The 15,378-nt window shown below is 40.7% G+C and overlaps 1 protein-coding gene across 2 annotated transcripts in view; it reads right to left on the reverse strand.

Moving 5' to 3' along the window:
• The window catches only part of LOC134343939 (potassium/sodium hyperpolarization-activated cyclic nucleotide-gated channel 1-like), a 270,471-nt gene that overhangs the window by 140,559 nt on the left and 114,534 nt on the right, over positions 1 to 15,378 (reverse strand). For both annotated transcript variants that reach the window (XM_063042899.1, XM_063042900.1), the window contains exon 3: positions 7,959 to 8,120. In XM_063042899.1, the coding sequence (XP_062898969.1) occupies positions 7,959 to 8,120 (162 nt within the window). The remainder of the gene's footprint in view (positions 1 to 7,958; positions 8,121 to 15,378) is intronic.

The raw sequence follows: 15,378 nt of genomic DNA on the forward strand, positions 1-15,378 counted from the left end.
AGTCCACAGGTTCTGAGAACAGTTCAGTGGTGGTGCAAGTGAAGTTGAGTGAAATCTGGTCCAAGAGCCTGAAGGTTGAGAGGTAATTACTGTTCCTGAGCCTGGAACATGAAACTGCCATCTCCAAAGTGCACATGTTGTGGAGTACATTCAGCACCGAGGTGAGTAAAGCCGGTCCAAGGGCCTGATGGTTACTAGGCAACCACTGCTCCTGAGCCCGGCAGCATGAAATCCAAGACTCCTACACCTCACCTTGCAGATGTACAGCTAAACGGCAGCGAAACAAATAAATAATCTTCAGTTTGTAGTATCACACAGAAAAAGACAGTTTTGTCCACTCTGTCACCAAATTTTACATATAGTTTTCAGGTTTGAGTTTAAGGATCAGATGCAGATGATCAGATTAAGTAATCACATGGACAAGTTTGCCAATGGCACAGTGGTGGTGGGGCTCATCACTATCGATGAGATGGCTACAGACAGGAGGTGGAAGAGCTTGAAGTCTGGTGCCAGGCAAATAATCTCTTCCAAAGGAGATTGTGGTCAACTTTAGGAGAACTCGCACCACTCACAGGCTTCTTTATATTGGTGGCACAGCAGTGAAAAGTATGAGCACTTTCAAACTCCTGGGACTGAACATCTCACACAAACTCTGAAGGATACCACCCACCTTGCTCATGGACTGTTTATCCTACTGCCATCAAGGAGGAGGCTATGTAATATCCATGCCAAGACCAAGGCCCCACCTCCCCCTCGTACCCCATCTGTTTTCTGCTAAGGCCCCACCTCTCCCTCGCACCCCATCTGTTACTCATTTTTATGCACACATTCTTTCTCTGACTCTCCTTTTTCTCCCTCTGTCCCTCTGAATATACCTCTTGCCCATCCTCTGGGTCCCCCCCCCCGTCTTTCTTCCCGGACCTCCTGTCCCATGATCCTCTCGTATCCCCTTTTGCCAATCACCTGTCCAGCTCTCGGCTCTATCCCTCCCCCTCCTGTCTTCTCCTATCATTTTGCATCTCCCCCTCCCCCTCCAACTTTCAAATCCCTTACTCACTCTTCCTTCAGTTAGTCCTGACGAAGGGTCTCGGCCTGAAATGTCGACTGCACCTCTTCCTACAGATGCTGCTTGGCCTGCTGCGTTCACCAGCAACTTTGATGTGTGTTGCTTGATCTCAAAATCAGTTACTTTCCCAAGCAGTAAGACTGATCAACATCACCACCCGTGTACCTACCCCTGCACAACCACAACTACTTTATCACTTCCTTTCAGTCACCTTGTGTAGTGATGCTCCTGTGCTGGCACCTCTTTATGGATATAATGTTAATCTATTGTATAAGCTCACTTATGTATTTATATTTAGATTCTTTGTATATTATTATTAAGTTCTTTACCTTACTGTAGAGTTTTTGGTGCTGTATCGGAGCCAGGGTAACAATTTTTTCATTCTCTTTTACAATTATGTATCGAAAAAATGACATTAAACACTCTTGACTTCTGAATTTCTCTATGGAAAATATATCTCCATCTAGATACTTCACAGATGTCCAAGACGTAGGTTAGAAGATGAAATAAAAGTGTGAATTTTGAATATTTGATTGAGGAATCCTTCTGGGGTATTATTCTGCCTCAGGACATAAGTTACCCCATAATTGACTTCCAGCCAGTCCCGACGTTGGCAGATAGAAAGTCGTTTGCTCTTTTACCCTAGTGGCTACTTTTTGAGACTCCGTGGCTCATTTCCTCACACATTTAATTCTGACTTCTGAGAACTTGTTTATCAAACTACTTGCTGTGCAAAGCTGCCTTCAAACTACTTCAATGTCTACAACAGTGCTCTAGCAGGGATTCGAGGAAGTTGGGGAGGACCAGAAGTCATGAGAATTCATTAAGTACTGGTACACATGGCTTCTTTCAAATTAAAATGTGATGTTATTCAAAAATACCTGGTGCAAGCCCTTGGTATCTAATCCACTTTTTACATTCAGCTGTTCCAGTGTTGTTAAGAACAACAGTGTGTGCAGCCTTTGCAGAGTGATATACATCTTCCCTTAAAGCTAATTCAGACTGCTGTGGAAAGCAATGTTCAATGCTGCACTTGAGGACTTAGCATTAGACTGAGTATCCAGCTGGATCTGTGGCACAAACAAGTGCACTGACAGAAGTGGTTCAGAGAGCATGCTCCACGTCATAGCTGTGGTTCAAAGAAAATTTATTATCAAAGTACGTACTGAATATCACTGTATAATACCTTGAGATTCATTTTCTTGCAGGCATTTACAGGAAAAGAAAGTTGTACAATAGAATTTATAAAAAACTATATAGAAAGATATACAAACAACCAATGTGCAAAAAAGACAAACTATGCAAACACAAAATAAAAATAGAAATAACAACAGAAATCAATAAGAGAAAAACACCACAGATATGCTGAATTAAAAGAGGTAATTGCAAGACTATGGAACATGAACAGATACACATTGTCCGATAGTAATATCTATAACTGCTTTCATTCCAAAGTCACGACATAACAGCATTCAACAATTGGGCCGACACAGCAATATTTATGTAAAGCTCCAGAAAGACACAATCATAAACACCACTAGAATAGTCCAAAAGTCCCTAGCAATTGTAAAATGAGTGTGCTTGGCTATGCACATACCTCAGATTTTACCAGTTTGAGCTGAAAAAAAATACAGATAGTGGTAATAATAAATATTAAATAATTAATACCGAGAACATGAGCTGCAGAGTCATTGAAAGTGATATAGCCTGTGGAATCAGTTCAGCGTTGAGTTAAGTGAAGTTATTCATTCACATTGATTCAGGAGATTGATGACGACTGTTCCTGAACCTGGTGGTGTGGGATGCAAGGCTCCTGTACCTCCTGCCCAATGGTAGTAGCGTGAAGAGAACATGACCTGGATAATGCGGGTACTTGATGTCGGATGCTGCTTTCTTGTGGCAGCGCTCCTTATAAATGTGTTCAATGATGAGGAGGACATTGCCTGTGATGGACTGGGCTGTATCCACTATGTTCTGTAGACTTCTCCATTTCTGGGCACTGGCTGTGACACAACCAGTCAGGGTACTCCCAGCTGATTGAAGTTTATCGAAGTAGTACTCAGTATGTGCACAGGGTAGGCTTCTTCTGACACTCAAAACCAATTCCAGAGCCAAAATAGGGGCTGCCAAAGCTTCCCATACTGCTCCACCTTTACTGGCATTATTATACGGAATCTCATTAAATATTTAATATTCTGACTGAGTCCAGGCAAAGGGCACATTTACCTGATCCCAGGCAGCACAATGGAGTCATAGACCACAAGCAAGCCCTTTACACCCTCCTTCCATGCCGACCTTTCTGTCCGTCTGCACTCATCCTATTTGCTTCCATTAAATTAGAACTATCACTTAATTTCAATGACTGCATCACTGTTTTCAAGTACAAAAAAAATCTAGCGTGTAATTTGTTACATAAGATTTTGAGAAAGTGGTATAAACTGCACCTTGGTGAAACGTAAACTAATAGGGTTTGAAGGCTGTAGGAGCTTCTTTTCTTACAACACAGAGACTACTGAACCTAACAGGTTTATAGTGGCTCCCAAAAGAATGATCACTTTCCCACTCTACTTTGCAACATAATCTATTCTCTCCTATGTACTCATAGACTCCCTTTTGATTCTTTTGGCACTAACGTGCACTAGGGGTAATATTCAGTGGCTAATTATGTCTTTAGAATGTGACAGGGAAACTCAAACCTCCTGGGAAAAGGAGAATATGCAGTCTCAACATAGACAGCTCTCAACTTCAGGTCTGATCATGGGCCCCTGGAGCATGCAGTGCAACAGAGCTCATGAGATACTTGTGGAGGTGGAAAAACTACGGGTGTGAATAGCTGTGTTGTGGATTTAAGACAAATGTGAGTTTTGTTCAACTGTTTGTGAATGTCAACAGAACTTTCCCTCAATGTCAAATAGCTGATACATTAATACACACAAACTGCTGGCAGAACTCAGCAGGCCAGGCAGCATCAATGGAAAAGAGTGAACAGTCAACGTTTCGGGCCGAGACCCTGCATCAGGACTGGAAATGAGAGATGGGAAGTCAGCACAAGAAGGTGGAGGGGTGGGAAGGAGTACAAGCTGGCATGTGATAGGTGAAACCGGGAGAGGGAGAGGGGTAAAGAAAAGAGCTGGGAAGTTAGTTAGTGAAAGAGATAAAGGGGTGGAGATGGGGAAATCTGGCAGGAGAGCATAGAAGGCCATGGAAGAAATGGAAGGGGGAGAAGCACCAGAGGGAGGTGATGGGCAGGTAAGTAAATGAGATGAGAGAGGGAAATGGGAATGGGGAATGGCGAAGGAGAAAGGTGAGGGGCAATTATCAGTAGGTTGAGAAATTGTTGGTCGTGCCATCAGGTTGGAGGCTGCCCAGATGGAATACAAGGAGTTGCTCCTCCAACCGTAGTGTGGCCTCATTGCAAAAGTGGAGGCGGCCATGGACTGACACGTCAGACTGGGAATGGGAAGTAGAATTCAAAAGGGCGACCACCAGGTGACCCCACTTTTTCTGGCGAATTGAGCATAGGTTCTCGGTGAGGTGGTCTCCCAATCCACGTCAGGTAGCACTGATATACAGGAGGCCACACTGGGAGCACAAGATACAGTAAATGACCCTAACAGACTCACAGGTGAAGTGTCACTACACCTGAAAAGACTGTTTGGATTGCAGCGAGGGAGAAGGTGTAGGAGCTGGTGTGGCACTTTTTCCACTTGTAAAGATAAGTACCAGGAGGAAGATCAGTGGGGAGGGAGGAATGGACTAGGGAGTTGCACAGGGAGCAGCTTCTGTGGAAAGCAGAAAGTGGGGGCAATGGAAAGAGGTGCTTGGTGGTGGGATCTTGTTGGAGATGGCAGAAGTTACAGTGAATTACGGCTGGATCCGGAGGCCGATGGGATGGGTTGGCAGTGGAAGGGGTGAGGCCAGACATGTGTAAAATGGAACAGATGCAGGTGAAGGCAACATTGATGGTGGAGGAAGGGAAGTCCCTTTCTGTGAAGAAGGAAGACATTTTATTAGTTCTGGAATGTAAAGCCTCATACTGAGAGCAGATGAAGCAGAGGTGGAAGAATTGAGAGAAGGGGCTGACATTTAGATTAGATTAGATTAGATTTTTACAAGTAACAGGGTTGGAAGAGGTATAGTTCAGGCTGATGTGAGAGTTAGTGGGTTTCTAAAAGATATCAGTGGATAAACTGCCTGCAGAGACAGAAAGATCGAGAAAGGGGAGGGAGGTGTCAGAAATGCACAGGTAAATTTGAGGGCAGGGTGGAAGTTGGAGGCAAAGTTGATGAGCTGAGCTCAGCATGGGTGCAGGAAGCAGCACCAATGTAGTTGATGTAATGTAGGAAAAGTTGGGGAGAGATTCCACTGTGTGGCTTGGAACATAGACTGTCCCACGTGGCTGACAAATGTGGGTGTCCATTGCTACACCTCTGGTTTGAAGGAAGTGGCTATAGGTATGAAGGGACTGAGGAAGGGAGGATAAAACAGAGTCAAGATATGCAGACATAAGTTCAATGGGGCAGGAAACAATGGGTGCACCTGGATAGGCGGGTTTATAGATCTTGGGAAGGAGGTAGAGACAGGTGGTGTGAGGTAAGGGAACTATGCAGTTAGTGGCAGTGGATGGGAGATCACAATAAGGTCGGTGATGGTGCAGGTGACAATAGCCTGGTGCTCCTTAGTGTGGTTCTGTTCAAGAGCGAAGTAAGAGGAGATGTCTGCGCATTGTCACCTGGCCTCAGCAAGGTAGAGGTCAGTCCACCAGACTCCTACTGCACCCCCTTATCTGTGGGTTTGATGGTGAGGTTAGGATTAGTGCAGAGAGAGTGGAGAACAGTGTGTTTGGAAGGAGTGAAATTAGAATTGGAGAGAGAAGTAGTAAAGTTGAGACGATTGATGCCTTTTGTTAGCAAAGATCCAGAGCAGGCAGACAGTATATTAGGACAGAACTTACATTTCATTTGAATAAGAAGACTGGTTTGCCAAATGAGTTGTTGTCCTATGCTTTCTCCAATTTGATCAAATTAAAGTATTGTAGTATAAATATATTCTTTTTAGACATGGCATTTGATACAATTTGATGATATAGGTAGAATAACTTGTATTACTAAGGTAATCATGTAAAGACTGAAATAATTCCATAACTTTTAATCACTCTCTCTTGCTTAATACTTTAACTTATTATTTTAAATTACAAATTTTTGCATAGCTGCAAGAGAAAAATCAATAAAGATATTAGATGATTTAATTGTCTACATCATGTGATACTCTATTATAAACTTGCAAAATGTTCTGATAGTTAGACATATTTTGTCCTACTTGCTCAGTCAAAATCCCTCGCATATTTGAATATATCAAGTTTCCTCTTAATCTCTTCTTTCCCAGCTTTTCCAATCTTTCCACATATCTGGAGATACTTATCCTGATGTCATTCTGACAAACCTCCTCTGAGATCATCCAAGATTTTCTTCCCAAAGTGCAATACCTGGTGACTTACAGTGAAGTATAAAAAGTTGTACATGACCTCCTTGTTTTTACCTTCAGAGTCTATTTACAAGACCAAGTATCCCCGATGGTTTCTTAAACATATTATCACCCTGTCCTTTCACTTTCAAAGTTTTGTGAATAATCCTCCTCTGTGTACCACCCCAACCCTTCTCCCCAAATCCCCCTGTTCTTGAATGCTGTATAAATTTGTATATTGAGCTGTTTCTGTCTGTGGTTTTCTACGAAGTGCATCCATCAGGTAATATATGTGAAAGTGCATCTACCATCCATTCGCCTAGATCACCAGTCTATTCGTTTTCCAAGTCTGCAATATCCTGTTCATTATTTTTTTCATGGTGTGTTTCTGCCACCTCTCGAAAGGTAGGTTAATAGGTCACTGTAAATTATCCTATAGATAAAAGACAAAAAACTCAGAAAGAGCAGATGACCTGGTGGGAGAGAATAAGCTGGGAAATATGGAGAGAGGAGATGGGACAGATGATCCTTCTGTTCTGTGAGCTGGCACCAACTCGATGGGCTGAATGGCTTCATTCTGTCTCCGAGTAAGCAAATACTTCATTCATATTTTTAACCGTTCTTCAATCTCCTTTACTGCTTTCTTCCAGTCTGTTAGGACATCTTAAATTCCGTAATTATGGACTATTACTTTGTAACTTCTCACCGAAATTTTCTTGAAACTTGCTCTTCCATTTCCTTATTTTAGTCTCTATTGTAAATACCTGGAGTTTGTAACTGATCCTATTCCATTTCTTGATTCTAACAAAATTGATTGTCTTTGAACAAGATGATGCTTCTCTTTAGAAAGTTACGTGACCCTTGCTTGTTCTGTTACCCTGACCTTTTCCTTCTCTCTCCCTTTTGGAAATGCTGTACTCAGAAATGCTTAGGTCCCACACATAGTATGCTTAAGCCCTTCAGCACAGCTGCTTGTCAAAGTTTTAAGTATTCTAATAACTCATCAACCTTGCCTATAACATTTCTTGTGTTAAAACACTTGCTTGACTTTTTGTGTTTTTTTTCTATTTATTGCTTTCTTTACTCTGTCCTTCCTAGTTTTCTCTATACATTGCCTGTTATGTATTGTCCTCCGGGCCAGTTTAAGAGCAGAGGAAATGCACAGATGATACATGAACCAAGGAAAAATAATGTACTCCTGAAGAAGTCAACGAATGCCACAAGTAACCCGGCAGAGAATAAAAGCACCGCACAGGAGAATGTTTTTGTTAGATAACCCAAACATTAAAAATTAAGTAGCAATTTTGAAACGGTTCAAAAGACAATCTCAGTTCTCATGCAGTAAATCAAAATATGCTTGCCTTTGGGCTCAGGACCATTTCTCAAGAAAGCCTTAGGAATATACATAAAAAAATATAACAATACTTACAACCATACCATTTAGGGACACCCAACAATCAGGGGGAAAATCCTGAAGCAATGGAACTAGAAACTGGAGACAACCATCCCAGTGGCATAACAGAAGCATCATTCCAATGAGGTTAAATATTCTCACCACAGCACTGGCAAAGTCATATGTCATATGGAATATCTGAAAGGATAAAACAAAGAAATCAGGATTTAAGCCAAGGCTTCTTTAGCATATGTCATTATTGATATTCTAAAGCAGGGCTTCCATGGACTCTTGCTTAATGGTCCATTGCATAAATAGGTTGGGAACTCCTGTTATAAAGGGTAATTGAGTTGGAACATTTGGAGACACAGAGGATTGAAGATGCTGGAATCTGAAGCAAAAACAATGAGTTCTGCAAATCAAGCAGTACTCGCAGAAGGAAATGGACAGACTTTCTCTGTTGAAATCCTTCACCTGGACCATGTAAAAGTTCTCAATCAGTCCAATTCACTCTACAGGTGCTGTCTGACACCCTGAGTTCCTTGAGTTTTTCCTTTGGATATTTGGAATAATTTAGATCACAGCAACAATTGTCATAAAAAATGGTAATAATTTTGTGGAATAAAGTTTCTGCATGTGAATTTTATATATATGGAGAGGCTTTGGTTTCTTTCTAAAATCTGGCATATATACTCAGAGTTAGATAAGGAAATTCTGTTTACCTTTGCAAAGTCATCACCAGTGATGAACTATATTCAGCAAAGAGCCTTTTCCAAAAGTTCTGATCATTAAAGCAAAGCAACTCTGTTCTTTGACAACCATCAGGTTTTTTAAATTATTTTTTAAAAATATATTCAGATTTCCATCACCCAGCATTTTACTTTTATATTACATATCGGTATTTTCTTTATTGCTTTCTGCAATCAAAGAACTTTCCAAGGCAATGAAAGCTTCAGTCATATCTTTAGTATCATGCCTGTACACACAATTGAAAACAGTAAGGAAAATGAATAAAACATCTTCAAAAATTTATTGATTTAGAGGCATAATTAATGATTGAAATTAGCTTGTAGTTAACATACTGTAGAAAGAACTCAGCAAGGGATTGACATCAAAATCAGAAATTTACTTCAGTGTCGGCTAGCTCAAACACCTTTAAACAATAGCTTTGCATTCAACTTCAACAAGACCAAGGAATTCAGGAAGGGGAAGGTGTAGGAACATAGTCCTCACTCATAAGTCATTAGTGAAAAGGACGAACTGCTTCAAGTTCCTGGGTGTCAAACTCTCGGAGCCTAGCCCAATGAAGAAGGCATGCCAGTAGCTCTGCTTCATTAGATGTGTTAAGTGACTGGTATGTCACAAAGGACTCCTGCAAGTTCAACAGATGTACAGTGGTGAGCATTCTAAGTGGTTGCATCAAAGCCTGTTATGCCAGTTCCAAAGCACAGGATCTCAAGAGGCTACAGAAGGCTGAAGATTCAGCTTGTTTTATCCCTCTTCACTCATTAAGGATATCTTCAAGAGGCAGTGCTTCAAGAAGGCAGTATCTATCATTGTGGACTCTCACCATCTGGGATATGCCATCTACTTGTGACTACCATTGCTCCTCATCATTTAAGGAACAACCTTCTCCCCTCTGCCATCAGATTTCTGAAAAGTCCATGAACAAGATCTCATTATTCTTATTTTGTATTATATATTTATTTTTATAACTTAATGTTACAAAAATTAAGTGCTACCACAAAACAACAAATTTCACGACTCATGTCAGTGATACTAACCCTGATCTGATTCTTTCTGTGGAGTGAGAAAGATGTTCTCAAATAGCTAACTTTGCACATCTGCTCTTCAACCCGAACACTCAGGTCTATTGCACTGCTTCTGCCTTGCACTTCAGCAGCACAGAAATCTGAATAATGTATGAGCACAAAACATCTCCAACATCTCATTCCCAAAGTACTTCACTGAAAGGTCATTCAAGATGGTTATTTTCACAAGATCTAGAATGGGATTTAGAGACACAAACCTTTGAGTTGAGATTCTCTGAGGTAATCAGGCACCCTTAGCAAATTTAAGAATGTTCAATAAGTCATCCATTAACCCATTTGGACATGTTTTAACTGTTGGATATTAAAGCACCATTATAATTGCGATGGTACTGTTTCTTCACGTTACAGTATTTTTGAGCTCTTGAAATAAATAAAATATAGGTATCCAACAAAAAGCATTCTTCAAGTTAATATTGTACTGTGGATATTTCACAAATACCTGATTACCATGAGCAAGGGATCATTTATTCCCACTCTGAACATGTGAATCCACTAGAAAATCATTATTAAGTTTTACCTTCGTGCTAAATTCTGATTGGATACTATTTTATTACAAGGCATTGAGCTACTAAATTATGTATGGTTGAATAAAATTATAATTTGACATTGAATTGCTTAAACATATGAAAACTACCACGTGTCTAACAGTTAAAGAAGATGTGATTTTGATGAGGATCACTCTAAAAATATTTCTATCTTTTCTGATTTCACATTTTTGAATGCTGGCGTAAATTCTACTGGCTTTGAATTATCTCTCCTTGTAAAGCACATTATCATCATATAGCAGTTGACAACGTAGCATCTGAAATCCTTGGCAAAGTCACAAACAATAGGGACAGTACACCATCATCTATATTCATACATACAATTCAGGCTTTTCTGTTCCACACATCTTTATTGGCAACACCTGCATTTATATGCATCAACATTGTAAGTGTTAATATTTTATGCACAGACATCTAAATTTTAAAGAAGTCACAAAATTGTATACTGACAAAATCACAATTTGTCACATACGTATATTTAAGACAATGGCATGTGAGAAATGCACTTCAGAGATGAGCACTTCTCTGTAGGAAATGTCACTTTTTAGGAAAAAGACATTAAACTAAGGGCTACTTTAACTTTCATTAATTCATTTAAATAGATTCTATTGCATTGTTTGAAGAGAAGAGTTTCCTGGGTCATTTTAACTTTCCTGTTTCTACTTAATGTTTCCAGCGTCAACGAATTTTGTTTCGGTATCATTGTTTACTTCACTACCACTTACCTTCAAGGGGACTAAGAAACTTGGAGAAGTTCTCTCTTCCCTCTGATGTAATTTCCATTCGTTCATCCTCTCTAAATTATGCAAGTCACTTCACAGAATGGAGCTTTGTGAAATATTTTCTTTTTCGACTTTCTTCCTTCATCTTTAAATTACCATATGGATGCTTCCTGCTCATGACTGAATTAGAAAATTTCAACAAAATAGAAATATAGAAGCATAGAAAATAGGTGCAGGAGTAGGCCATTCGGCCCATCGAGACTGCACCACCATTCAGAATGATCGTGGCTGATCATCCAACTCAGAACCCTGTACCAGCCTTCCCTCCATACCCCTGATCCCTTTAGTCACAAGGGCCATATCTAACTCCCTCTTAAATATAGCCAATGAACTGGCCTCAACTGTTTCCTGTGGCAGAGAATTCCACTGATTCACCACTCTCTGTGTGAAGAAGTTTTTCCTAATCTCGGTCCTAAAAGGCTTACCCATTATCCTCAAACTGTGACCCCTCGTTCTAGACTTCCCCAACATCGGGAACAATCTTCCTGCATCTAGCCTGTCCAATCCGTTTAGGATTTTATATGTTTCAATAAGATCCTCCCTCAATCTTCTAAATTCCAACGAGTATAAGCCTAGTCGATCCAGTCTTTCATCACATGAAAGTCCTGCCATCCCAGGAATCAATCTGGTGAACCTTCTTTGTACTCCCTCTATGGCAAGGATGTCTTTCCTCAGATTAGGGGACCAAAACTGCACACAATACTCCAGGTGTGGTCTCACCAAGGCCTTGTACAACTGCAGTAGTACCTCCCTGCTCCTGTACTCGAATCCTCTTGCAATGAATGCCAGCATACCATTCGCCTTTTTCACTGCCTGCTGTACCTGCATGCCCACTTTCAATGACTGGTGTATAATGACACCCAGGTCTCGTTGCACCTCCCCTTTCCCTAATCGGCCACCATTCAGATAATAATCTGTTTTCCTGTTTTTGCCACCAAAGTGGATAACTTCACATTTATCCACATTAAATTGCATCTGCCATGAATTTGCTCACTCACCCAACCTATCCAAGTCACCCTGCATCCTCTTAGCATTCTCCTCACTGCTAACACTACCGCCCATCTTCGTGTCATCCGCAAACTTGGAGTTTCTGCATTTAATTCCCTCATCTAAGTCATTAATATATATTGTAAACAACTGGGGTCCCAGCACTGAGCCTTGCGGTGCCCCACTAGTCACTGCCTGCCATTCTGAAAAGGTCCCGTTTATTCCCACTCTTTGCTTCCTGTCTGCCTACCAATCCTCTATCCACATCAATACCGTACCCCCAATACCGTGTGCTTTAAGTTTGCACACTAATCTCCTGTGTGGGACCTTGTCAAAAGCCTTTTGAAAATCCAGATATGCCACATCCACTGGTTCTCCCCTATCCACTCTACTAGTTACATCCTCAAAAAATTCTATGAGATTCGTCAGACATGATTTTCCTTTCACAAATCCATGCTGACTTTGTCCAATGATTTCACTGCTTTCCAAATGTGCTGTTATCACATCTTTGATAACTGACTCTAGCATTTTCCCCACCACCGATGTCAGGCTAACCGGTCTATAATTCCCCGGTTTCTCTCTCCCTCCTTTTTTAAAAAGTGGGGTTACATCAGCCACCCTCCAATCCTCAGGAACTAGTCCAGAATCTAAAGAGTTTTGAAAAATTATCACTAATGCATCCACTATTTCTTGGGCTACTTCCTTAAGCACTCTGGGATGCAGACCATCTGGCCCTGGGGATTTATCTGCCTTTAATCCCTTCAATTTACTTAACACCACTTCCCTACTAACATGTATTTCTCTCAGTTCCTCCATCTCACTGGACCCTCTGTCCCCTACTATTTCCGGAAGATTATTTATGTCCTCCTTAGTGAAGACAGAACCAAAGTAGTTACTTAATTGGTCTGCCATGTCCTTGCGCCCCATAATCAATTCACCTGTTTCTGTCTGTAGGGGATCTACATTTGCCTTAACCAATCTTTTTCTTTTCACATATCTATAAAAGCTTTTACAGTCAGTTTTTATGTTCCCTGCCAGTTTTCTCTCATAATCTTTTTTCATATTATGGTCACTCTTACCCAAGGGGCCTCTCACGACAAGATTGTTAATTAACCCTTCCTCACTGCTCAATACCAGTCTAGAATAGCCTGCTCTCTAGTTGGTTCCTCGACATGTTGGTTCAAAAAACCATCCCGCATACATTCCAAGAAATCCTCTTCCTCAGCACCCTTACCAATTTGGTTCACCCAATCCATATGTAGATTGAAGTCACCCATTATAGCTGCTGTTCCTTTATTGGACACATTTCTAATTTCCTGTTTAATACCATCTCCAACCTCACTACTACTGTTAGGTGGCCTGTACACAACTCCCACCAGCGTTTTCTGCCCCTTAGTGTTATGCAGCTCTACCCATATCGATTCCACATCCTCCCGGCTAATGTCCTTCCTTTCTATTGCGTTAATCTCCTCTCTAACCAGCAATGCTACCCCACCTCCTTTTCTTTCATGTCTATCCCTCCTGAATATTGAATATCCCTGAATGTTGAGCTCCCATCCCTGGTCACCCTGGAGCCATGTCTCTGTGATCCCAACTATATCATATTCATTAATAACAATCTGCACTTTTAATTCATCCACCTTGTTACGAATGCTCCTTGCTTGAGGAACTCAGCAGGCCAGGCAGCATTTATGGAAAAGAGTACAGTTGACATTTTGGGCTGATGAAATTTGGATTTCCAGCATCAGCAGATCTTCTCTTGTTTGTGATTAGAAAATTTCGTCCTCTTTGCTGCTAATCTCCATTCTGGTCTTACCATCACGTGGTCCATTTCTGACTTTTCTCTTCCTTTTTCAACCTCTGCCTCCACTGGAAAGGCAAGTCTAGAGATAAGAATCTTCCACAAATCCATTCTTATTCTCGATTCAACTTTTCTGACTCTCATTCTCACCATCCAACTTTCTCCACCTTTGTGGCATCTGTTGTGACAATTTCGCCTTCCATAACATTGTTTTAGATATACCTTCAATCAATAATTCTTCCCAACCATAGAGCCCTCAACTGGACTCATTCCATTTCTACACTCCGCTCTTAGCCTTTCTCTCTAATCCCACATACAGGACAGGATTCCCCTTTGTGCCCATTTTCACCTATAATTCCTTAGGAGTTAGCAGCTACTGTATACTGTAGTTTGGAAAGGTTTGGTATGTCACCAAAAACTCCTGTAAATTTCTATAGATGTACAGTGGAGAGTAGTTAAATTGGTGGCATCATTGCCTGCATTTTCAACAGGCAATGCCTCAAGACAGCAGTTTCCATCATTAAGAACCCTCACCATCTGGAACATGTCCTCTCCTCATTACTATCATTAGGAGGGGGGTGGGGAAGAGGAGACTGAACACCCAGTCTCAGTATTTTAGGAACAGCTTCTTTACCTCTGCTATCAGATTTCTGGACAGACCATGAACACTACCTCTCTAATCCTCTTTCACACCATTTATTCATTTCTTTATTATTTTAACTAATAGTGATTTTTTTATGCATTGCACTGTACTGCAGTCACAAAACAACAAATTCCATGACGTATCGATGATAATAAACCTGATTGTCATTCACCAGCTTTTCCATTCAGCAGATCATCTTCTGCAGTTTCTGGCACCATTAATGGGTTATCAGTGCCACATTTTTGCCACTTCTTTCATCCAAATCAGTTGGCTCTTATTTCTATTTATCCCACTTCGTACAGCATCTACCCCTCCAGCCCTTTACCTCCTCCTTTCTAACTGCCACTATCCCAAATATTTCCTTCCTGATAAAGCAGCTGATTCATATTAAATTGTTCCAATTTTCTATACTACATTCTCTGTCCACAATATGCTGTTCCATATGCGAGAGAGCTACAGGTTTAATGTGCATTGACTGACTCTCCTATTGAACACCTCTGCTCAGTCCACAAATGTAGCCTGGAGCTACGAGTCAGTCATTACTTTTATTGTGCATTTCACTCTCACTCCATCCGATCTGTTCTGAGTAATAGACAAGCTGATGAATCTCATCGTAACTTTAAAAAAATAGCACCTTGTTGTCACAACCAGTAAATTGTTCAGAAGAGTAACATTAAACAATATCACATTCACTAAATATGTAATTAATATTAAATATAAATTAGAAAAAAAAATTACATTTTATTCACTAGGCCTAATAATTTTCTTGGTGAAATTAAATGGCTGATCTGCAGACCAAACCCTCCCTGAGATGAAAGTAAAACATTTCAGTTCAAAACCAACTCTTTTGCTCCAAGGAGTGAAAA

This window comes from Mobula hypostoma, chromosome 3 (assembly GCF_963921235.1).
Source record: "Mobula hypostoma chromosome 3, sMobHyp1.1, whole genome shotgun sequence".
In the NCBI taxonomy this organism is placed as follows: domain Eukaryota; kingdom Metazoa; phylum Chordata; class Chondrichthyes; order Myliobatiformes; family Myliobatidae; genus Mobula; species Mobula hypostoma.